Source organism: Meleagris gallopavo, chromosome 21 (genome assembly GCF_000146605.3).
Source record: "Meleagris gallopavo isolate NT-WF06-2002-E0010 breed Aviagen turkey brand Nicholas breeding stock chromosome 21, Turkey_5.1, whole genome shotgun sequence".
NCBI lineage: Eukaryota > Metazoa > Chordata > Aves > Galliformes > Phasianidae > Meleagris > Meleagris gallopavo.
The window spans coordinates 8407051-8432535 of NC_015031.2; the positions used below are offsets into that span (position 1 = coordinate 8407051).

The 25485-nt window shown below is 40.9% G+C and overlaps 1 protein-coding gene across 3 annotated transcripts; it reads left to right on the forward strand.

The window, feature by feature from the left end:
* The first annotated feature begins 66 nt into the window (after window positions 1–66).
* Window positions 67–16808, forward strand: RAD51C (RAD51 paralog C). 3 transcript variants are annotated; one of them, XR_002121025.2, is made up of 10 exons: window positions 67–535; window positions 806–1064; window positions 1267–1433; window positions 1975–2108; window positions 4792–4923; window positions 7155–7221; window positions 10365–10425; window positions 12973–13033; window positions 14560–14739; window positions 16501–16573. XR_002121025.2 is itself a non-coding variant. In XM_010722053.3 (9 exons), the coding sequence occupies exons 1-9, from the start codon at window positions 505–507 to the stop codon at window positions 16606–16608; spliced, it is 1020 nt and encodes a 339-aa protein (XP_010720355.1). In that variant the 5' UTR covers window positions 402–504; the 3' UTR covers window positions 16609–16808. The 3 variants fall into 3 exon arrangements, 2 of the variants coding, with proteins under 2 accessions (XP_010720356.1, XP_010720355.1); XM_010722053.3 differs by lacking the exon at window positions 14560–14739 and having other exon boundaries at window positions 402–535; window positions 16501–16808; XM_010722054.3 differs by lacking the exons at window positions 12973–13033; window positions 14560–14739 and having other exon boundaries at window positions 394–535; window positions 16501–16808.
* The last annotated feature ends 8677 nt before the right edge of the window (window positions 16809–25485 follow it).

The window sequence follows — 25485 nt, forward strand, 5'->3', positions numbered from 1 at the left end:
AAGCTCCTTGCGGCGGGGCTGTGCCCGTGTCGGGGCTCAGTGCTCGTGTCAGGGCTCAGTGCTCGATAAGCACCTTGAGAGGCTGAAGTGTGTTACCCGTCCTGAGGTTTCGGCTGTGGGAGTTGCCCTGGGGGACCTGGGACACCTCCGGGGAGAGGGCAATTAAGTGGTCACTGGTTATACTGAGCGATAAGCACTGGGAAATAAAACAGCACTGTCACGTTCCTCCTCTTAGCTGCACGCGTTACACAAAATGAACCTATGTGGAGTTATAAGAACTGCTTTTCAGGAGGCTGAAGGCTGCCTGTCAGTCTGCTTGGCGGCCCTCACTGGTAACACGTTGTAAGCATGTGAGGACATCTGCAGGCTCTGCTTTGTTTCAGGACTGAAATATTGAGTGCTGTGCTCAGCCCTGCGCTGCCCCGCTGCTCGCTGTGATCTGTGGGTGCTGCTGCTGCCCACCGGCTGGCAGCCCAACTGCTCTCAGGGATTTTCTTGCTTCAGATGAGGTTAATTCAGCAGCACGCTCTGCACAGTAGGTGAATTGCTTTCCCCTGTCCTAAGCGTGGCTGTGGACGGCCGTTTTGCAGATTGCTCATTGCCTCCTGATGCCTCAGCTGCTCCAAGTTCTGCAGATCGAATCGCTAATTCTCAATGTGTTGGCAAGCGTTTTATACTAAAAAGATTAATAATTCTGAGTCACGCAGCAGAAGTATCAAGTTCTGCCAAACAAGCTGTGTTTTCTGTTTGTATTCTAAATAAATTGTAAAAACAAAGTAATTTCACGTGACTTTGTCTTTTCTAGAAATTGGGATCTCCAAAGAGGAGGCGCTGGAAGCATTACAGGTTGTCAGGCAGGAATGTGCTGGCGATGCAGCAAAGACGGCTGGGGGGTCAGACAGCACCAGGAAGTGCACAGCTCTGGAACTTCTGGAAGAAGAGCATGCGCAGGGCTTCATCATCACCTTTTGTTCAGCACTGGACAACATTCTGGGAGGTGGTGTGCAACTGACAAAAATTACTGAGATCTGTGGAGCACCTGGTGTTGGGAAAACACAACTATGGTATTTGATTTTATTAGTTTACTTGTGTGCAACTGAGAATCACTTTTCTTTGTTGAATTTAAGGATGGTGAGAGTTCATCTTTTTATCATGGCCCTATTCCTTCCCATTCCTGGCAGTATTCCTTAGCAGAAATGTAACAAGTTCGGAGGGGGACATTTGTAATGTACTTATTTATCTTTTTGTCTTTGTTTTCCATGACAGTATGCAGTTGGCAGTGGATGTCCAGATCCCGGAATGCTTTGGGGGTGTAGCTGGGGAAGCAGTGTTCATTGATACTGAAGGCAGTTTTATGGTAGACAGAGCAGCAGATATTGCAACTGCCTGCGTGCAGCATTGCCAGCTTATTGCTGAAGCTCATCAAGAAGAAGGTATGTTGCTAAATCATTTATTTCTGTCTAGTGGGCCATTTCCAAGGAGTGAATTTTGCAGTTGAAGGGTTTCAGCAGCAGTGCTTGCTTAAGCTGTTCTTGCTGCCAACCTTTTACTTCTATCTCTATGTATCATACCCGGAACTGCGTCAGTGTGACTGTAGAGCCATACTGCAGACTGAGCTGATCTCGTCTAAGAGTAACTTTTTTTCTGTGTGATGTTTCATTGTGCTGCTCTGGTTTGAAAGTGATTGAAGAGTTCTTTTTCATAAGTTAATTTTTCATTTTTTGAGCATTCCCTTGGAGGCTCCAGTGTATCTGTGTGCTAACGCTGAGCGAGCATCTGCTCACTACCTTCCTGACTTTCAAACCAGATGGAAGATATGTTTCCCACACTCTTTACCTTCACTGGTTTATCTTAGCAGAGTTTCTGGGAGGTTTGCTGCTATTATTGCTATACGTGGAATGGTAGAATAATTAGGGCGGCAGTATGCCAGTACCTACAGGTTGTTGACTTGGTTATTCATCTGTTTATTCTCAGATCATCTAAAAGCTTTGGAGACTTTTTCTCTTGAAAGTATCCTTTCTCACATATATTACTTCCGCTGCCGTGACTACATAGAGCTTCTAGCACAGGTCTATCTCCTCCCAGACTTTCTTTCGGAACACTCAAAGGTAAGAGTTATTGCAGAACTGAAAGGTAAGGGTTATCATGGAGTTACCTGAAGATAACACTCATTTTTGCATTAGATGCTTTCAGGAATACTCCTCTGGTATAATAAGAGTAACACATTGGTACTTCATCAGCTTAGCAATAATGTATTGGCTGATGCCAGAGTACAAACGTAAAGTTTGCTTACTTGTTTGCTTTCTGTTCCAGTCCCAATGACTCTTGAGAGTAATTAACTTTGGTTACCAATGCTGCCATCATCCCGAATCTCAACTTTCAGGCAAAGGTACTGGATCTGGTGTTGCCATAAAGGTTGCATTTCTTCGATCACTAAAGTAGAAATCATCACAAAACGGCTGTACAGAAGGCTGAGCTGTTTGCATTTGGCCACTGTGCAGGGGATCAGAATGACCTAGTGCCAGTTTTTTCCTCCCAGAAGAAGAACCAAAAGCATCCTGCACATCTTGGCATGCAGAAAGTGACTCTGATTTCTTTCCAGTACATCTTCTGTTGCTACAAGCAACGAAAGCCTGCAGCTTAACTCTTGGGTGGACTACAGCCAAAAAGTTGCCTAGTATCTAGTTCTTAGTGGAATGCTGTAACAAGGCAGATTTTCTCCACCTCCTTCCAGATTTCTAGATTCTACATAGCAGATCTCCACATAGCAGATCACTCCCTAGCAGGATTTGGAGAACAAAACTTCTGCCTCATTGCATCAGAGCACAAATCAGTGTTGTTTAGTTAAATTGTGTTTTGCATCTCATTTCCATTTTTGGAAGCTGTTATGATCTTGAAAGCACAGATGGGAGTCTTACTTTTGCTTAGTATAGTCTGGTATTTCCCTTTCTCTGCCAGTTACTAACGGTGCCCTGTTGTGTTTGCTCTTGTGGAAAGTACATGGCTTCATTAGCGCAGTTACGCTGGGCTGCAGTTCTTTGGTGCCATCTGTGCTGATTATCGATGCTTGGCCTGGAGCCTGAAATACTGAAGGTTGCAGGAAAACCGTACGACCTTCTGGTGATTCCTTGGACAGGCTATAAGTGACTTGACAGATTGCTCGTTGAAGTCCAGATCTCATTAAAATTAGTGTGATCCCTCTGCAGATCTGGTGCTGAGATTGGAACTACTGGAAAACCTCCAAGGAGAGGATACATAGTTGTAAGAGAGAGACAGTGGGTAATATGCATTACTTTGAGAGCTTGTTGGTATAAGAAATGCCAATAATATGAAAAAAAGTTAGTAAATATCATTGTCATAATAAAAATAATTAATTATGTCATGTAAAGACAAACTGATGTGTGAAAGGCACGTGTTATCAAGCTTTCTCAAGTAGATCTAAAGCAAAACTAGGCCACATTATTTGCTATTTTGAAACAAATGCAACCAGGAGAAAGTAAACTAAATTACATCTTACCTTGCTATACTAATCTGATAGGCAAGTAATTGAACTATGTAAACATTCCCTTCTCGTATGAGTCATGCTCAGATTGTTAAACTGATTGTTTTTTTTCCAGTCAAAAAATTACTCAAGAGGAAGATGAACAGGCTTATAGAGATGAATTTGCAGAAAGGAGAAGAATTTTAACAGGAGAACATCATATTTTAGTTCTAACTACTTGGTGTTCTTTGTTGTTTGTTTTTTTTCCAGTTGGAGCCTCAGGGCCATTTCACAGCATGATATTTGTTGCAGGCTTGTATGTTCCAGCTACAAAGCTACTTTCTTGTAACAAGTTAAATCAATAATACAGAAAATCAGAATGTTCTTTTTTCCAGCTTGTCTTGTAGGTTAATGCAAGAACTTGTAGATATTTGGGATTTTAGAGACAACATGTGAACACTGGGGCAATCCATCTCCAATCTGTATTTCAGACAAATTTGTGTCATCAGAACAGCTGCAACAAATGAAGTTAGTAGAAATCAAAATCCCACACTAATGTTTGCATGGTGTCTCGACTGTGACGAGCCTGCAGGAGCATTTTATTCTACCTTCAACTAATAATCACTACAGATGCAATAATTCAGCAAAGCAAACATCTCCAGGCAAGGCAGATACTCAGCTCCACTACATAGTATCTGGAATATCTTAAGGCATCTGCTAAATTGCATGTTTCCAAAACAGACAGGACCCACAGAATCTGATGATCTTAACAATGACTGCAAACAGCATGTCTTCTAGCTAAGGTTTGGACTTTATTTTTTGGGGGAGAAGGTAAAATAAAATAGTGTTTGTGGAGAGTTGACAAAAGTACATTTCTGATTTTCCTCTACAGCTTTTGTTCAAGGCCTTAAGTCCAGCTTTGTCATTTTGTATTCTGTACCAGAGATAAGTGAGCTTTAAGTGAGTGAGATTTGAAACTGGAAATAGTTGGAACAGCAGCTCTGTTCTGAATTAAATAATGGAAAGGTTTAGTGCAACATTTTGTTCAAGCTAATGCAGATGCGTTCTGAGCTTGCGTGTGTGCATAATGCATACTGCACTTACCCAGTGTGTTTGGAGCTTAAGCTCTTTGCCCTGCGCTGTTTTGTGCACTGCTGTTTGTCTCCAGTAACAGTGTTGTGCTGTCACACACATCAGAGCATCAAATAACAGATTACCTTATGTAAAACATTCCGAAGCTCTTCAGAAGGAATCTTACAGCTCTTTATTATGAAAGCAGTGGTCATTTTTTCCTTTTCTTCTCTCTTTAGGTCCGACTGGTGGTAATTGATGGAATTGCATTTCCCTTTCGCCATGATTTCGAGGACCTCTCACTTCGAACACGGCTTTTGAATGGTCTGGCACAGCAGCTGATCATCATTGCAAATGATCATAAATCAGCGGTAGGTCTGGGGCAGAGTTACATCATAAAAGAGTTACCTGGGAATAAAAAAACAAAGAGTTAAGCCAGTGTGATCTGTAATTGTCTACAGACAGCAAATTAAAGCTGAAAGGATGTCCCTTACTATAACGTTTGTCAGTTTGATTGGGAATATAGACATACAGCACAGGCAAAACTAGGTAGATGGAAAAATTGTGGTCTTGCCAAAATAAGTAAAAATTGAATAAAAAGCATCCTGGGCATCTCAAATCCTAGCATGTCATTTTTTTTCATGGTTTCACATAATCTTCTTTCAGGACATGGATGGAAATAGAATGCTTCTTTACTATTTTCTGCCTGCAAAGCGCACACAATAAAATACTTTGAAATATTTAGCAGTTACAACTCCTGTTAGTTTAAAAATAAATTTGTTCCTAGGAAGGAAAAGCAATTATCTGCTGGAGTTTGGTTTGCTGTTTTGGCACCCATGGAAACCCATTGCTTCCTTCCTGGGCATTGTAGCTACACCATTTGTGCTGGTGTGGAGGCCCACCAAGGTGCAACCACGTAGCCAGCAGATGGCACTCAGAAGCTGCATCTGTTCCAGAAGTTATTTTGACAAGTCTTTTGAAGTACAGAAAAGCATTGTTCAGGAATTAGAGCTTACACAGTCTCAAAATGGTGCTTGCTCCTGTAGCTGTTTCCAGGTGATTTGCTTCCTTGTCGCCCACGACTCTCTCATGCAATTGGCTTTTGTTCGTAAGTGCTAAAAATAAGCCTTCCCTTGTGCATCCTCTGTCAGCTGCAGGAAGAGAAGGAGCACAGCTCCGCGTTCTGCTTTGGTTCAGTGATTGTGCTTCCTGCTGAAAGTGTTCCCCCTCTCCTTCGTGATGTGAATTATGAAGGTTCCTCCTTTTGGTGTGGGCACCAAGGGAGACAAATGTTATGTGACTGCTTTGTTTGCACAGCCTCCTGTTTTGAGTGCTTTCACTCATAAATTGGGTACCTGGTGACCTTGAAAGGGAGTGGTTGTCATTGTATAGCCTTTTTTTCTTTGTTCAAGGGAAACATAACTTTTCTGTTGAACAAGTGAGCAGTTTAGTACAAACAGTTGCTAAATAAACACTTGATAAAGAAGTAATCAATCACAGGGCTTCAGAAATGGTTTAGTTCAGTGGCCTTCTTGTTAGTATTTGAGTTAGAGTGTTTGCAAGCTCTGTGGAATTAAATTCAACCGGCATGCCAGAAATTGCTTGACTGGCAGCAAAGCTGGGCAGTCTGAGTGCTCTGATACGGCAGGAAGGTTTCTTTAGTTTCTAAAGCTGAACTCAGTGGGTTGTGCTGGAATGCCCGGAAACAACCGTTCTCCAGCAATGAGATGGGCAGCCTTGGTGGAATTGTTATCATCTGTTCAGGATGAGGAACCTTTCTCAGATGTCAGGGTTTGTCTCAAGGCTTTCAGCTCTAGAAATGTTTCAGTATGTGCCCCCTGTGCTCAGAGCTCTTCTGGCTACAAGCATAACAAAGAGTGAAAATCCCTGGAGTTTAAGATAGATACCGTTTTTTTTATTTTTCATTTTTAATGAACTTTGCAATTAATATTCCTGGCTCTTTTCTGTCTCACCCACCCTCATTTCTACCAGAGATCTAACCTAGACTGTCTGTGAACCTCCTACGAGTGATTCGTGCTGCGAAAACACTCCCCCGCTCTGTCTGTTCACTTCCATCCTGCTTTGTATTGTACTCTCTTGCGCATTTTTAGACTACGAGGTGCAGCAATTCTCTTAATCACTGGGTTTATACCTGCTTTGTGCAGCATCAAGTTCACTTTAACCACAGTGACTGAACTGTTATCTCTTTATAGAGGGCTAGTACAAGACATGTGCATCTAAATACAGATCCAAATGGTATTCGGTACAAAGACAATGGAAGATACAAGTTATGTCCCTTGGGAAGGAAGAAATGTAGGGGAAGTTATTTTGTTTTTATTTTTATTTAACCCTGAATGGAATAAATGCTCCTTTCATGCAAACTGAAAATATATTTTTCAGAGTTTTCTTATTTTGTTTTGGCTACTGAGGAAAAAACGAGGGACCTTTTATAGTTTCTTCTTGTTAACACAAACTCAATTGGCAAGAGTTTTGCTCAAGTAACTACTTGATTGATAAAAACTTTTCAGAAATGCCAGCCTTCCCTCCCAGCACTGTGTTTGTTTTCTGGAAACGTTGTTTATTTGCTTGTTTCCTCTTTCAGGTTGTTCTGACAAACCAAATGACAACAAGGTTTGGACAGAACCAGTCCATGTTGGTACCTGCGTTAGGTAGGTGTTAGCTCTTGCACTGTGCATGATTTCCTTACTTTTGGCATCGGGAACAACAACAACAAATTATTAGTAAACTCTGTATTAGATCTATTTTGTTCTTTAAGAAGACAGGATCACACTTTAAAGAGAAGCACATGGTATTAAGAATAGTAGCTGCAGCAAATGTGTTGCAGCTTTCCCCTGAGGATGGTAGGCTGTGGAGGTATTCCAGCTGCAGCAGTGTCAGCTAAGGAGGCCACCAGCCCTGCTGGAGGTGGCTTTGTGCTAGCTGAGCTGTTTGTTTGTCTCCCAACCCATTTTCTGCCAAAAGTGGGCCAGGTAAGCTTCAACTGTTTAAATAATAAGTAAGCTGCTGGCAGATGATGAGGTAATTGAGATGAAACTTGCTGGTGATGGATCATACAAAGAATGTAGGAATGGCAGTATGGGCTTTAAACTTCTACCAGAAAGACTGTGATGAATAAGTTAAACAATAACAAGAACACATGTCCACAACTTAGTGGTCACACACCTCAGAATACACTGAAGTTATCCAGAGAATCATCCACTGCCTCTCCAATGAAATTTAAATCGTTTATTTTGCCATTACACTTGAACATGTTTCCATTTACTGTTTGCAGAAGTGCTTCATATTTGGTGCACAGCTGGAACCATCTACCTATTAATCTCTCTAGTTATGATACAGAGGAAAGTTCTGTGTGGGATCCTCAACTACAGCCTGCCCATAGAGAATTTAAGTGTTCTGTTTAGACTTTGCCCTGTGATGAGCAGAGTACCTCAGATGGAGTCTTCTGCTGTGGTCATAGGGAAAAATAGAACAGTTCTTCTGAAGTAGAGATGTAGACAAACTAGGAGTTAAATGGTGAGCTTTTTCTTCTTACAGGTTGCAACTACATTATTTTGTGATGCAGTTAAAGGGCACAAATTATCTGTCCACTGCTTCAGTTTCTGTGAACTAAGTAATGAACCTCTTGTTCTGCAGAGGAAGGAGAGAAAGGAGACAGAACAAAAGCAGAGATGTTCTCAGTGTCTGTGCAGGCATTGAACCATTTGGCACAGATGTAAGATAAGATGAACAAATACACATCATCTCCTTGGAGAATGTGGAACTTTGAGCTGTGCATGCAGATAAAGAACCAGCTTTCAGTACCTGACCCTTTTTGTCATTTTTGCCTCTTGCTTTCTGAAGTATTAGTTATTTTTAGCAGCCTTTCTGGCTATAAACTGAATTAAAGCTGATAGATTCCATCTTTAAAAAAAAAATAACCAGCAGTGTTTGAGATCTGTTGTGTTTAAGTCATAGGGACAGTAAGGAGTGTGAAAGGATTCAGAGTAGGCTACAACTCAAAGACATCAGGTATTGTCTGGTGCTTGTATTTATTTTTACAAATGTGTAATTTGACATAACTTCCTATTGACCATAAACTTATTGTGACTCTCACCAGAATATGCATAACTAAGTAGGATGTAGTCTTGCAAAATTGAGGGTTTGTAGCAGCTGGTAAAAGATTCAGCAAGGAGGTATTCTGCTCATCCTAAACAGCAGTATCTCAAGTGGAGTACTTTGGAGTGGTCCAAAGCTGTTTTCAGTTGGATGTGAATTTATTCCAAAGACTCAGTAAAAGCATTGAGTTGATGGATTACAGGATGGTTTTTATGACCCACTCTTAAGGGAGGCTGTTTCAAAAGCCTCATTGTAAAGGCTGAAGAACCTCATACTTTTCTATGGTTGCTTTTAGTCAAAGAAGCTGTTGAGGGGTGGGTCAGGAGCAAAACCCCAAGTAAAACCAATCCTATTGCCTTCCCTACATATTTTTTTTTCCCTTCATTTGGCTGGTAAGCTTTAGAAATTTCTAAGATTTTACAAGAACATTAATCTCTAAACTCTTACTCATCTTCCTAGCAGAAGGGAAGTTCTTAATTATGATGGGGGAAAAAAGGCACAGATGCTGCAAGGTATTAAGTCAAAGCCTTATGGAAGGCAGCTCTCTTTCTCACTAGTGATAGCTAAGCTGGCTGTTCCTAGACATTTCTACTCGATATATTTAGAAAAGAGGTCAAATATTAATCTGCAAACAGTTTTAACTCAGAAATGTCTCATTTTACGGTAGCATTTTTCTCTCATATTCAATATAGTTGGAAACATGCTGGTGTGGAATTTATACCCATTGTAAAATGTGTTTTGATCTCTGACTTGGAACTGTATCTGATAACCAAAATCTCTAATCTCAATTTCAGTATAATGGAACAGAGTCTGGCAAGACGCCTAGGGGGTCCAGGTCTTCCCTATCATTGAATCATGTTTTTCCTTCTCCATGCTTTAATGAATACCAGAGCACTCAGGGCACGTGGGCCTGTTGACATGATGGAGATCCAACAAATAAGTGATTCAGAAGTTAAGCTGTGTGCAGGCTTGCAGCACTTAACCCAAACAACTCTTTTAAACTCTAATCCATCTTCAGTCTGCTGAATGTCTCATGGGAGAAACAAACACCCAACAAATCTGTCTGTAAATTGTCTGAGCTTGCCAGGTATGAGCTGAAACAGTAGAACCATTTCTCATGAAATACAGTAACATTCCAAACTTCCTTCTTTTTTTCTTTTCCCTTCACTTATGGTTGTGTTCGTTTGCATTCTTCTGTTAGAAGTGGAAGACTGCTTCAGGGGCCCTTATACTTTAATAATCATTGACTTTCTCCCAAAGCATGTATCCCAAAGGGAGTGATGTTTGCTCATAATTATGCTTGAGAGAGAGAATGCCACAATTTTGAAGTAGGATTTAGACATACTACCTAGACTTCTTTACAGTAATAAGAAAGATCTTTTCTTCATGGTGCCTCTGTATTCAGGATTTGCCTAGTACCTGTCCTTTATGAGCTACATGTACATTTCTTCTACAGATACAGAGGTGTTGCATCAAGCTTTCTATAAAACACAGAGATTATTCATTGTTTTGAACTAGATGTGAAATCCTTGGATGTATGAAAAAGATGAGTTGTTTCTGTAAGAAAGATACATGTGCTTAATCATGGTTTTTTGGTGGGTTTTTTTTTTTTTTTTTTTGGAAGACTGGTTTAAATTCAGTTCAATTTATGGAGCTGCTATTTTTTAAAGGAGATGAATAAATTTCTGTTCTGCAGGAGAAAGCTGGGGACATGCTGCTACCGTGCGTTTAATCTTTCACTGGGACAACACTCAGAGGTGAGTGAAAATATAGGCCAGTAAAGGGATGCAGTAGGACTGACAAGTGTGACATTGGATCTTTTTCAGATGGGCTTTAATGGCCAAGCAGAGTTTTAAATTTGACTTTTGTCCTTGGTCTTCTGTGACCCAGGCTGTTGAAGCTTAAGAAAAGTTGTCTCGTTTGAGCTAAGGCAGTGAGAGCTGAACCGTTCTGCTTTTCCTTTTTGGGGTGGTTTGTTGCTGAGGGGTTGTGCCATGGCCGACCAAGTCATTGTAATGGCACTTGCTGAGACACAAGAATCCTTGCTTCTATGGGAGTTTGGCTCTATCAAAAATTCAGTCTCACCACATTTGGCGAGCAGGGAATGAGATTTTTTTACTTCAGTCTGTATGGTGCAGTCCATGTAAATTCATTTGATGCTAAAGAAGGCTTTCCATCTACATTCTAATCCTTAGGACATAGGCCCACCTGCACCTCAGTGGCAGCTGTTGGCTCTTTCTGCTTTTAAATGTGACCTGATGGCTCTGGAGAACTGAGCAGCTACATAAAGCTGTAAGCTGTGGAGGGTTGGAAGGAGAGCCACCTTACTCACAATGTAGAGTGCACCTATGGGAGATGGGCTTAGAAGCCCAAAGGAGAGAAGATGGCCTTTCTAAAAATGGTATAAAGTTTTGCCTGTTGCAGTGAGATCTGTTTTGTTTCTTGGTACGTTTTTCACCTCTTCACTACATTACAAGCATATTTCTATTTCTTGGTCATTTGGGTTCATCTTGCATTACAGTATCACAGTGCTGCACCTTGGGACTTAAGAAGCCTTCATTTGATTTTTTAATCCTTTTGCAAACAGTGAACAAAAATGCTGCTGGAATGTTGTAGTGCACAGTTCTGCTTGATAAACTTGAAGTGCAGTGACACTTTCTTGTGGAATTTTGTTTTTTAAATTCTAAGAATTCCGAGGGTGAAGGCAATGCAGAATGATTACAGCTGGCTGTTTGGTTTAGAATTAAATTTGCACTGATTAGTTAACAGTCTTTATAAGGGAGAAATTGCATCAACATGATGATTACAGAATGAACAAAAGTTAATTTTGTATATCAGAAGTGAAGAGCTTTTTTTTCTTTCCTTCTGCAACACAGCTAGTAATTTGGGAGCTGTAGGTTCCAGAAATAAAGCCAAGGACAGGCAGACATGTTTTATTTACTGTTATAAATATGCAGCTAATATGGAGCAAGGCCTGCAGAAGCACAGCAGTTGGGATTACAGTTGTATGTCTGTAAAAAGCAGAAGTAGCTGGATTCTGCTGCATTTGTAGCATAAGCTACTTGGACCTGACGATCCGTTGTGGTTATTCTTGTTTTTACATTAGGTTACTGAGGTGCAAAGATGACCATTTGAGAATGCATTTGTCTTTTTTTACTGCACTTTGACTAAATACGATACCCTTCTCTTTTCTTTGCTACTGGAAATGTCAGAGCTTAATTACAAGGGTTCTCAGTGCAGTGAGGAAAGATCCTTTTGAGTCAGAGTTATGCAGCAGAGCTCCAGCTGAGCGCTTGTAAAAGCATGGCTTCTGCAGCTTTGGATTTAGGCTATTTTGTAAAGTACAACCCACCACTTAGATGTTCTGAGGAATTCCCTGCGTAGCTAATATGAAGTGGCAGTGTTCCTCAGGCTGTAATTACGTGCTCTCTAATAGAATGGCACCTCAGGGAGAAAAAAAAGAAAAAAAAAACAAAAATAATTAACAGGATCCTTGGCAGACTGTCCTGGTACAGAGAGAACACTTTCTGTACTGGCTTTGCATTGGTGTAGTTCTGTGCAGGTGGGCACGGTGCAAGCTGACAGCCTTAGAACTGGTTGAAAAATCCCTTGCTGTTGAGGCATTTTGCACTGTTCTCTCTGTATGATGCAAGTAGCTGTTGGGCTGCGTGCAGCGTAAGCTCAAGTCAGGATGCGTTGCTTAGACTCTAAATGCATGAAGTCAAGGAAGTGTTAGAGAAGCAATAGAAGAAAAGCTATTTACTCCAGGTTATGCTGTGTGTCACTGGCAAGGTCAGGCTTAGAAATAGAACAGTTTGTTCTTGTTCTGCATTCGCTCGGTTATATTGCCAGGTTGTGAAACACCCAGGAAAAAAAACTCCCTGGAAGTTTTTGAATTCTTGAGGGTATCTCCTGACGTTGAGAGGCCAAGCAAAAAATAGTTGCTTTATGGAGTTGTAGATTTGTGCTTAAAATCGTTTTTGTTTGCATTTTAAGAAAGTGGCATTTGAAATTAATTCAGAATTAATATTGTTCCAAGAATGTGAGGAATTACTGTAATGAAACAAGGCTAATTAATTGCTCTTTGTTAGTAGGTCTGGATTGTATTTGAGCTTACAGGTCACACAGGGATGGGATTTTGGCATCCAGAATTTATATGACCACTGTGAAAATGCACACAGATTCCACTGGTCACCTATCACATGACTGTGGGAAAACTTGGGTCTGTTCATTTGGTTGCTTATGATTTTTTATTATTGTATTCACGGACAATAATCTTATTATTATTATTTTTTTTAAACCAGGTTGGCAACATTGTACAAATCACCGAGTCAGAAGGAGTCAACCATACCATATAACATTACAGTTAGTATTATTTCTCTTGGGATGGAGATACAGAGATGGGAACGAAGTGTTGGAAGTAAAGAAATTGTCAGATGCTGGCAAACCTGAGAATGCTGTTTGCTTTCTTCGTGTTGCCTTTCAGCTTCTTCCAGAAGGTAGCCAGGAATACCAGGATGTTTCCAGATTAACCATCAAATTTACAGGCATCCTGTGCCCATTTCTGCTTGTCGTAGTGCTGCACAGTTTATCTGCCCTTCATGTTAACTCTTGGCCTAAGTGCAACTACAGAGGAGAATCTTGCACTTGGAGCCTTCCTTCAGGAAGCCAAGCTGCTTTCCCCCGTCAGACTGTTTGTTTCCCCAGTGGCTGGGGAAACTGCATCTGTTCCAATTTGTCATTTTTAGGGCAAGGCTGACCAGAATCATTCATGGCATTCCAGAGACCTCCAGATCTCTGCCTGTACATTGCCTGATATAACAGAGGTTGTACTTCTGTCTTTCATAGCTCTGTCCTATTGGTGACCCTATGGCCAGGCCACATATACAGAAGCATCTATTTTTTCTTCTGTTGTTACTGTATAATGAGATTCCAGCTGGAGTCCTTATTCAGCCCTAGGGAAATCCTATGATTGTTTTTCTTTTGTTGAGTGCTTAGATACATATTGAGAATATATATTGTTTAAGCTGTTTATAGGTTAAAAAAACAAGCACTCAGTTCTTGTGTCTTCAAATGACAGATACATAGGTACATGCCATAACTGTTTGCTCTGTGTCCTCATGGAAACACGTTGCCATAGCATTTCCTGCAGATTTTAATGCTGCCCTAAAATGAGGTCCTCAAGATATTGAGCAGAATTCAAGGTTGTTTTTTTTTTTCCAGCTCTAAATGCTCCCACTATTTTTATTTACTTATTTATTTTTTTTATCAGTTCTGTAAAGACTGGACAGGAAAATGGGACCACATCCCAAGGTTGTTTAGATTATGTGATGTAGCTCTGCAGCCCTCTCTGTGCAGCTGCCAAATAGATGGATTCTCTTAGTTTAATTGCCATTTCAGCTTTATACATATTATAAAACAGCTATGCTGTCTTCATCCATGTGAATCTTGATGTAGTTGAGAGTGTATCCTAATCAAAGATTAGTTACAACTTCAAACTATGCCTGTGTTTTTTCCTTGAATCCTGTTGAGCTGCTTCAGCAGATGTTTCTATAAGTAAAAAATGCGTTATCCCTGTTTCTGTCTAAAAGCAGGTCTGATAATAATTGTTTGCTGTTACCATTTCTCATTCTCATCTCAGTAGTTAAACTGGAAGATGTAAATATGTGTTCAGTGCTTCCAAGTATGATGCAGGACATCTGTGTATAACCAGCAAATTAATAAAAAAAAAAATATCTAAGATGCATAGGCTTATAACTGCTGTTAAATTCAGTGCAAATCAGATAGTTTGGTACTTCTGACAACTGGTTGATCAATGCTTGTACACTCATGGAGAAGTATGGGACTGAGTGCCTGAAGCTCCAGTTCTTTTCCATCTGTTTCTTTTCCAGCACATTGGTAGCTCAGCCACCAGACTGAGCAAGCCTGGAAGCTATGGAACACCTATCAAATGAAATAATAATTCTTTCACAGGCTGATGAGGATTCATTCTTAAGTGCAGAGTATAGAAATGTAAATTGATTTAAGCACAAGGGAGTAAATGGCTCATCTGATTCATCTAAATTTCCCAGGTAATATGACCTGATTATTTGATCATGGAAAATAGGGATCCAGAACTTGTATTGTAAGAATTGTTCATATTTCCCTGAATTTCGGAGGGTCTGTCAGACTAACAATGAGAATGCCTTTAAAGTAAGAAAGGCATCAGTTTTGATGTAGTCTCTAGGTGCCAGAAAGCACTGAAGAACAACCCAAGATGAGCACATCTGTGGTGGGAGCTATGCAGGTCCAAGTGAGCCTTTTTCAGCCTTAGTTCTGCTAGCCATGTTTTCTCCATATAAAACCGCTAACAAGCTTTGCATGTACTTACAAAATTCTTCCTTTCTTTCTCACTGGAGAGAGGCTGTATACATGCCTTTAACAAAACGCAAAACTTAGTCCATACTAAGCAGCCTGCTTCATCATGTTCTGGCCTTTATAGCCACTGGAATGCTTTTACTGAGAGTCTAGCATGCTAGATTAAGTGGATTCTTGGCTTTGATCCACCTTTGTGCCTAAGGGAAATAGCAGAGATTAGATGCAAGCAGCAGTGAAACATTAAACTTGAAGATTCCCCATTATGCTATTTAGAATAACACTTGAGTTGCTCAAAATAGCAGAGGGACCGCACAGGTTCTGCCCTCGTGGCACCTCTTGCTGTTTGTTCCCTTCAAAACATAGCAGGCTACGTGAGGTGAGGCATTTAGAAATAGAAATACAGAGATGAGACACAAGCAAAACATTTTGATTGGTTTTATCTTGGATTCATCTTGGTGCAGGACATAGTGGCATTTTGAAAAAGTCACACATCTGGTTGTAATTCTCCCTGATTTTTCACACTGCACTAACCTGAAGTGTCAGCCTTCCTGAGGTGTGCTCAACGTGAGCACTTAGGATCCTCAGAACAATTTCTTTTTCTGATTAACACTTTTTCCTCTCTTGAGTCTGCAGTACAGTGAGTCCTTCACTCAGCTGTCAGCAATGCTCCCTACACAGCATTTGGAGATAAGGCAGTTGAAGGCTTCACATAACGTCTCAACGTTATGTAATAACTGATGACATTTAGCTAACTGATTTTTCAGACCTTCCATCTTCTAAAATCTTGTAAGATCATCAAACTGTGAGGTAATGTAACAGAAAATACCAATGGTACTAAGCAAAGTAGATCACCTTAAGCTCTCTACTATGTAGCAGCATCTAGTTTTCAATTCTACATTTAGGTTTTGGCAGTTAAAGGTACTCAGGCCATTGTGTCCCATAAATCACTATGCTGGGACTGTCCCTGCTGACTGCAAAGGCCAGTTGAGGTATCCGCTTCTCTTACAATGTCTCCTCAGTGTTTTCAGTTCATTAAGTAGACGCGTGAAACAGAAAGAGGTCTTAGAAGATTGCCAGTGTTGTTTCTGAAGATGGCTGAGGCAGTTAATCCAGTGCTCATCTCTTTGCTTCTGCAGGAGTTTGGCTCGAATCTGGGCTGAAGGATTTGGCTTTTAATTTATTTAAATAAGCAGCATAAATTAATTTGCAGAAAAGCACCGCTACGTAGTCAGGGGTTGGTAGAGTAAAATGCAAATGGTAGCCTTGCTGGTGAAAGGAAGCAGAGACAGTAACTGGTGGCCACCTGTGTTGAAAACCTTTCAGTTCTGAGCTTAACCTCATCTAGAAGCATTCTGCATCCACTCTTCTAAAATAAATGGTAGCATCATGCCTCATTCTGATCTTCTGGGAACTAGAGTTACTCATGCTCTGTATCTATAGAAGTAATATCACATGGTTTTACTTATATGTTACAGCCTCAGGGCTTCCGAGATGTGCAGCCTCCACCTGTCACCCAAAATGCAGAAGGTACTGAAATGAACCCTCGCAAACGACCACGGAGAGAAGAGGAAAAACAAGAGTGATTCAAAAGAACCATTACAAAAAGCTGTGCTGCATGAGAACTATGGAAAGAGCATGCAGCCAGAGGCAGCCTGAGAGGTTCTTTAAATTCGTACTCTGGACTTTATTTTATTGTTAAAATTGTAATAAGAATTTTTTTCTGGCAGAAAAATTATCTGTGTATGGCATAATTTTACTTTTATAATAAAATTATTTTATATGATGAGGCTTCAGCTTTTTTTGAGACGAAGGATACAACTGCTTGGGGTTAAGAAAAAAAAACAACAGGAAATGCAAGCATCCAGTGCAGTATGTTTAATGACAGTTCTTGATCACTCATCTGTTTCTGTGTGCATCTGAATTTTAACAAGGTTCCATGCAGCAATCTGCTCAGGTGCCTCAAATCAGGGCAGAAAGCTGTGGAGCTGTTGAGAGATGCTTTAAGATGAATGCGTGCTTTAATGCTATGCCAGAATGGGGCGTTAGCCCTTACCTGCTGCTAAGTCCTTGATCAAGGGCAGTCAAGCACTGTTCTGAACTTCTCATTTATCTTGTGTTGATAAAAATAGAGACAAAAAGGCTAGATTTGAAGGACAAAAAATGTAATGCAATTTTATGTTTTTGTTTTGGTAAGTGAGAATGTTCTATCACTACTCAAGCTTGAGCCAAACTGCTGTTCAGCCCTTAGCTTTCCATATTCTTTTACCAAAGCATTCAGAATGAAAATTCTGTAATTGGAATGTGCTTTGTTTGTGGCTTTCATTTAACTAAGAGGAGACCTAGGCTTCTTAGACACCAGCAGTATATTAGCAGCTTCAGAATCTAAACTAAATGAATGATTATCCACTGAGAAAACAGCAGGGATTTGTCCTTTTTTATTAACAGGAAACAGATCAATAAGATTATTTGAGGAGAAAAAAGGTACTGCAGTGCAAGATGGTAATTTCTTCAGTTGTGAGAAGCATTTGTCAGTACACATCCACACATCTGACCCCCTTTCTGGCACAGTTTGATAATGTTATAGCTGAGGAAATTCAGCCAGAAGAGTAAATGGGAAATTCAAGTTGTGGGAGTCGCTATCTTTAATTTTTAATTTAGTAAGGCTAAACTGACTTTGCCTTGAAACAAAATTCAGCACTGAATCTGAGTCACAAAAGCTCTCCATTTAAAAAGCTGACAATAAAAAAAAAAAAAAGTGACAGTGATTTTTCGATCATTATAGTATTAAGATATAATTTACATAATAAAATATTAAAAGGAAAGAGTCATCAGTTGCCATACAGCAAACTGGGCTCTATCAAAATTTTAAAACCATGAGTCAGGGAGAAGCTCTCAAGCAAGCATGACAGAGAGGAAGAAAGGCAGCGGGATGCGTGACTCAGGCAAACATTTCAGTGCAGGAGAAACAGGCAAACAAAAGGGTCCTACTGCATGTGATGTCAGCAAGCAAATGCTCCATTTGGGAATAATAGCTTCCTACGTATTGCAGCGCAGGAGGGGGAGCCAGCACAGTGCACATGCTTACGTAGGCATAAGGAAAGCCATGCACCACGAATGGCGTAGCAGCATTTAAGGAGCGCTGCTGGCTGCTAGCGATGGCTGCTACCTGATCTGTTTGGTTTTATGAAAACGTCCGTTTCTGTCAATATATTGTTTTGATTTAATATCCTCAGCACATCCTTACATGTGCGAGGACATATCCAACATACCGTTCGTTTCATCTGACTGTTCTTTTTATTTTGTTTGTAGTAGAGTAGCGTCCAGAAGCCCCAGCTGAATGCTGAGCCTGTTATACCAAGGCAGATCCTTTTGGCCAAGCAAATGTTAGATCTTCCGGTGTTCCAGATGTCATAGATGCCATTGTTTTAAAAAAAAATAAAAAATAAAAATAAAAATAAAATAGTTATTTGCTTAACAGAGGGAGTTATAAAACATCCAGAGAAATACTGGAAGCTGTCTATGCTGAGATTTATTTATATATTTACCTTAATTGAAGTTATACTAAAAATCAGCTCTGCAGACCAGAACTAGAGAGAAGGATCTGTTGGCAGAGACAAAATTAGATTAAATGAGCCAGATTTTGTTCTCATCTGCTGGAGAGAAGGAAGGAAGCTGTTCCAGGCTTAGAACTGCGTATAAAGAAATAATTTGACCATTGCCTTACCAACAAATCTTCCATGGCAAGTTGGTATTTCCTTACATGTGCCTGGAATTCTGCATTTCAGAGCGGCAGTGCACAACAGTGAGCAGCAGAAGAGAATTTTATGACTGCTCAAGAAGTAAGATTCTAGCTAGCTACTTTGTGGCAATGAATCAAAACCAAAATAGGTCGTCTGGTTTGTTGCTAAAGTTCCACTGTTCTGAAAGGCAGCAGATTTCACTGTCATGCTGAGTTTAATATTGTTCAGTTTTGTAAGGTTGACATTTACTTGTGGTGTAGGAACTTTGTCTGTCACCACAACAAGAACACAGTATGTACCACAAGGCCTGGCAACAAGAAAACATTGTGGTTAGGAGATACTTCTCAAGCCCAGAATCCTACTCTGAAACTCTTCAGTTTGGATACAGAAAATAATTTATTTCTTCCTGATTTCATGTGTTCTGTGCCTTTTCCATTACGAGACGCTGAGAATCCAACCAATTTCCGTGTATTAAGAAAACCTGGAGAGGAAACAGCTTAATGGAAGACAAGAAGATGTAGCCAAGGTTCAAGTGATGCAGCCAAACAACTCTGCATTAAAGTGGGTTACAAACTGGTTGACTAACGTGGATGGATGCTGAGCTGCTAACACCAATGTCAAACACAGCTTGGAGAGAAACATCTATTTTTCTGTTGAATTTCAGTCACTGTTCTTTTAGTCACTAAATTTAGAATGAGATTTATTCAAAAGCATTTCATGGATTAATGACAAAGGTGAAATCTTTACTGCTTACTTTTCTATCTCCACCCTTTTTCTGAACAAGAAAAGATACGTCAGCTGGAAGGACAAGTAACTGTGTTCCAGCTTCTCAAAAGTGATTGCCTCATGCTCAGGACCATAATTACTTAGAAAGGCATATGAATTTATATTATATTGTTTTAACATATATTAACTTTATATGAAATATCTTTAACTTATGGTTTTATGCTTTTTTGCCCTACAACAGAGTACCAGATGGAAATTAAATGGAGTGCTTACGTTGCAGTAATACAAACAGAATATCTAAGGAAAATTGTACTTCTCTTCACAGTACAATAACTAGAGAAATCAACCTGTGGTTCCCAACCATTCCAAGTGCCATGCACCCCACTGTAAGGGAACATGAGCCACCGGCTGCCGAATTTGGCATTGTCACAGGGCTGCCAAGCAGCCTGCCCAGGCCTCCTCCACACCAGCCCTCCCTGTGACAGGGAACCAGTGCCAGCTGCTCCCCGCTCCTGGGCTTCCCTTCTCCCTGGCTCCCAAAGCTACGTACTTAGTGTCTTGTGGCTCCCAGCCATAGAGCGATTTTGGACCATTAGGGTCAGGAAAGTTGGCTTGCCTTCACCAGTGAAAGATTTCTGCATTGATGTTCTATACTGAAAAACGAAATCACTGGGAACTGGCCCACTTCCCAGTTCTGAATTTCACCCACAAATGCACCCACTGTTAAATTGTAAGCTACCATTTTGCTCCCTGCAAGCAAGGAGTATTTGTACAGTATGCCCAATCTATTTATTAGAGCTAATAAGCTCCACACAATCTACAGAATTAATGCATGGTATTAAGAGCAATCGTTCAATCACTACATAAGCAGTATAAAGTTAGATTATATACCAAAAGGATGCATTGAAAAATACATATTTTCCTGGAGTCACACTTCAAGAATTATAGCTAGTAATGTTAATTTATTTTAATTAAAAATCCTTGCCACTGATTTAAATGGAGTTTGAGAAGCATCAGGATAAAAAAATAATTAGACTTCATTTTCAAACAATGAGAAGAGATGATGTTGAAAATATAAAATATCAAGTAATGTAGATAGGAGCACAAAGCAGAAACTATGGGCCGCAATAAATGGCTCTAACTGGATGTGGGTGTTTTTTTCACAGCCTCCAGGCACGTTGTTTGAATACACGCTCAGCGTGGTATCTCACATGACTTTATTTTGGACTTCTAAATTTACAACTTGTGTACTTCTAATACTCTAATTTATTTAGTGTGAATGCTGCACTTTTAGCAACATAGTTACAACTACATTTCCTTAGTGATTCAGTTTTTATTATATATGTTGCTAAAATAAAATGTTTTGGGCTGGAGAACAAGTTGTCTCCTTAGCATAGAAATTATGCCTATACAGTGAGAGATAGTCAGCAGGAGATTGGAACATTATTTGTCACACCTTTCTTCACTATGCAGGCTCACTGCACATTTGACTATAAAATGTTATGGGAGGCATTACGTGAATGTCTCTCTTTAAAGTCATTCATTCATTTCGTATAGTTAACCCAAACTCCTATCACACTGAAGCATATTATTTGAGGTTGTTCAAAGGAAATTAGCATACCTATTTTCATGTCTGTGAATCCTACAGATTTTAACTGTACTTTTATAGCACGTATATTATAAACATAATGCCTGTATGGCCACAATAGTGATTGCATGGTGGTACTCATGGAAGTCAATGATATTTTTTCTTTTCTTTCCCTTTTTTTAATAGGCATTTCTAAGGAAGTGACTGTAAAATTTAAAGTCTTGTGACTGGAGAAGGATATTACAGAATCAAGAATTGAATCTGCAGTAAGATGTCGATATATCATTTAAAGTAAGCCTTAAATCCCACCAGGCACCTTAACGAGCCTGGCTTACACTTTGTTTTCATTTTAGGATGAACTTCACCTCTATCCTGAAAGGGCAGAATGTGCACACGCTGTGAAACCCCCTGAACAGGGTGTAAATGTGATTTAAGTGGCATATAGGCTTTTTATTACCTCTGCTGAACAAAAGTGAGCTTCAGGCTTAGAAATTCCAGTAGTGCTACATTCACACAGTATGGTGCTGTTGGACGTCAGCCGCAGATGAAGTATGCTACAAAAATGGAAAGTATAGGGAAGAGCCTGGCACAGAAACAACGTCAGTGAAGTCTGTTGTTTGCTGATATCCAGGAGGTCTGCACCCTTCAGCTCCATTTAGCAGTAAAAGGAAATTATGATAATGAAGAGTGACTGATAGCTGAAGTGGATCAACCTTAACAAGTTATTGGACTGTGGTGTGCTCCTGCCTGCAAGGTATCTCATGATTTGACAACATCCAGACCACATTATTATTACATGTCAGCCGTGTTTTGCTGAGGTAAATCCATGGGCACTAATCTACAGGCACACTTCAATCACTCAGTCAAAGATTTTATGATGCAACAAATGACCTCTGTTAATGGGAAACAAGGTATGTTGTGCTATATCTTGCTATGCTCTGAGATTGTTCCAGGCACGTCCCACCACTTTGAAAGGCCCAGCTTTTCAGTTGTTCTTTTTTCCACATATTTTTCTCCAACAGATTTCCAAGTCTAACTAAACAGGCACAGACCAATATCCTATTTCTCATTATTGCTATTCAAAGGAACCCCTTTCCTAAGCAAGGGTGTGAGTGGAATACTGAAAATGGAATTTTCCTTTGGAATTTGGGACTGGAAATTTCCGTGATAGCTGGAAGTGGGATTTGGGCCTGAAATCCTGTATTTTGCAATGAATGTGGTTATCTCAAAATATCTCAAAATAGTCAATGAATAATAAACTTAAAATGCTGGCTTGGCCCCAAAAACCATGAGAGGGAGAGAGACTTTGGTTCATAGGAACATCTGAATAGAATAACTGTTAATTTATAACTGTTAAGTCATTCTATGGTGAAGGTTCCAGCAGAGTTGTGGTGACTGAAGATACTATTTCAAGTGCTATTTCAAACTGCAAAGGAGCAAAGGCTGAAGCTAAAAAAATCAATTAGAGCTTGATGAAGCTTGTTAACGAGAGACTTCTCACTGTATTCCTTCAAGATTCTCACTGTTCTTACTCTTAAACAATTGAAATTATTCTAGTGAAATTGAACGATAATAACATCATTGAGTTTTAAGAGCTATAACAAGAATGCAGGCTTGTATTCACATTCACAAGGTGACAGATATTGATCATATGAACACACAGAATTTTAAGCTCTTTCAGCAGCATATTACAAGTATAATTTCATATATTATCCCATATACATCACTGCAGGAATTCCACAGTAGAATTGCCTTCGAAATGAGAGCAGTCAAAGGCTTTGAAATACGTGCATTTCTGATGGTTTCATCTGACCGGGAAAACAGAATATAGCTTCTAAAATTACCTTGGTTTACTACAGGAGCCCTGCATTTTTAAGAGATCACCTCTGACTGCAATTTATTCACCATTAGGTTTTCCCATTATACTCCTTCGTTCAGTATCAGAACACACAACACAGGTATATTATTGTCAAATGCTTTTCAACAACCTGTCTTTTTTTTCCCCTGCTTGTCAGTGCAGAAGAATTACTTCCAAAGGTTACACAGAATTAAAAAGCACTTCTCCTTGCACTCCATACTATTCAGGTCACCTCCCCGAGGCCTGCTAAAATCCTGCTTATTTCTCACCAGTATAACAAGAAAGAGGAAGATGCATTTTCAAGACTAAAATAAAACAATCTTTTTCTAACACGGGACTGTAAAACCTTCTTAAAAACACAACACCATGAAACAAAACAGAATGCATGCATTTCCTTCTCAGGTCAGTTGCAAGCCTGACACGTTCTTTTGACAGTAAGTTGTAAACCAATGATTTCAGCCTCAAAACTTTATGAATTGTGAGTTTCTTCCATTCACCTGACCTCAGCACATAGGAACCATTCATGCTGCTGCTACCCAGCAACCCAGAGTGCAGGCAAGCATTCTAATTTTAGCTTCCAGAGTTACTAAATACTAAAAGCATTCTCTAATAGTACCAAACACCCCTCTCACCGATTAGAGCTTTACTTGATAATACATTACATGCAGAGCTTCCTTTTCTGGACAGCAGCACAGAGCACTCCGGCCACCTTCTGTGGCAATTGCCCGCCCTGCTGTCTCTGCACAGCGAAGCGAGAGCAGGTTCCTGGCTGCCTGACTTAGCCCTACCACCCACAGTTACCATATGTTCCACACTGCAGGTTAATAAGAATGGTTTTTCACCTTCCCTCCCAGAAACAAATGTTGGCATGGCTTAAGGCCGTAAGTTCTTGACTCAGTACCAAAACAAAACAATACTAACATGACCACAGTGCCAAAACTTGACAAAGTATGCCGAGTACAAAGTTCTACTCTATTTCATTTTAAGCAGCATCCTTTGCAATCGGACAAATGATGAAAAGCACATGGGACTGCCAAGATGAATCAAGGACATCTGGTAACTAACATTTCAGAGTGAAACAGAGGAGGTATTACTCTCAGATACTCTTGAGTTTTAAACAATTCAGAAATATGCAATTAATAACAACAACAAAAAAAGACAATCTTAGATGCTTTTAAAATCTTTTCTTGGATAGCTTAATTGCTTTTTGTCATACAACATGAAGCTTAATCATACATCTTGTTGATGCTGCTTTTTCCTTGAAGATTATTTAGACCACAGCTTCTTGGGAACTCCAACTGTCTCTGAATTACTACTGAATGACACCTAATAATGAACTCACAACTGTTATTTCGGATGCTTGCACTGAAACGCATTCTCCCGAGGGCTGTGACTCATGGATGATGCAGTACAAACCTAAAGAAAAAAAAAAAGAAAAAAGCAATGATGTCATCAGCTGCAGCCACGGGCTGCCTCTTCAGAAAGAGCCGCAATCATTTGTACCCCTCAGCTCGACCTGGCATCCTTAAATAACGTTACACTGAAAATACGTAACCGGCAGAGTGACGGACGTACTTTGAGGGATGCTCCGGGGAGAAGCCGTGCCATTTGCTGCCGCGTTGAGAGCTTTTGGCAGCGGAAGACCAACTGTGACAAATGGCAGTTTTAACTCTCGGGGCTTTTACATATTCACAAGATTGCAGTGCGATCAGCCGATGGAAACACTGCAAACACTGCCATCAGTTTGGCTCCGAAGTAACCGTGCCCAGCACAGAGCAGGGGCAGCGCAGCAATGCCTGCCAGGCGGAGAGCGACATCTGCCTCGCCCCAATCCGTTCCCGTTTGGGAACAGTTTTGCACGTGGCCATTTTTTCAGGGCGCAGCAGACTTTCGGGGTGTCATTCCTTCCCCCGTGCTCGAGCTGTTTCAACCCTACGACAATCAGAGCTGCTCAACGCTGATATCTACCGACCCCACAGCTCTGAGAACAGCTTTCTGCCAGCAGCGAATAAAACAAGCCGAGAAACGCCTTCCGCGAACGGCCGGCGCTCATCGGGCGGGCACTGTGGGCTCTGTGAGCGCTGTGAGCTCTCTGGGCTCTGTGAGCGCTGTGTGCGCTATGATCGCCCGGCCGAGCCGCTCCGCCACCACACGCCGACAGCGCTGCGTCACAGCCGGCCCGTCAGGCGGAGCTCAGCAGAGCGGCCGCTCTCCGGCCCGGGGATGCCCCTCAGCCCCTCGGGGAATCCAGAGCGCTCGTTTTCCTCACGGAAATCGGCTCTGCTCGCACAGCCTTTTCTGGAAAGCTGCCCCGAGGGGCTCCGCTCCGCTCCCTTCCCTCGTCCCGTCCCGTCGGAGCCCGCGGTAGGCGACAGCGGCTGCGGAAACGATGAGCGTAGGGAAATCCTGAGGCGGGGATTAGGTAATAAGGAACGCACTCTCATGTTTCCTCCGGGTTCCTGTGAGGAACCTACGCGTCTGGCTGTCTTCGCGTGACTCATCACATCGGCGCGGCCGCACTCCGTCTGCTCGCCCCGGCCTCCCCTCC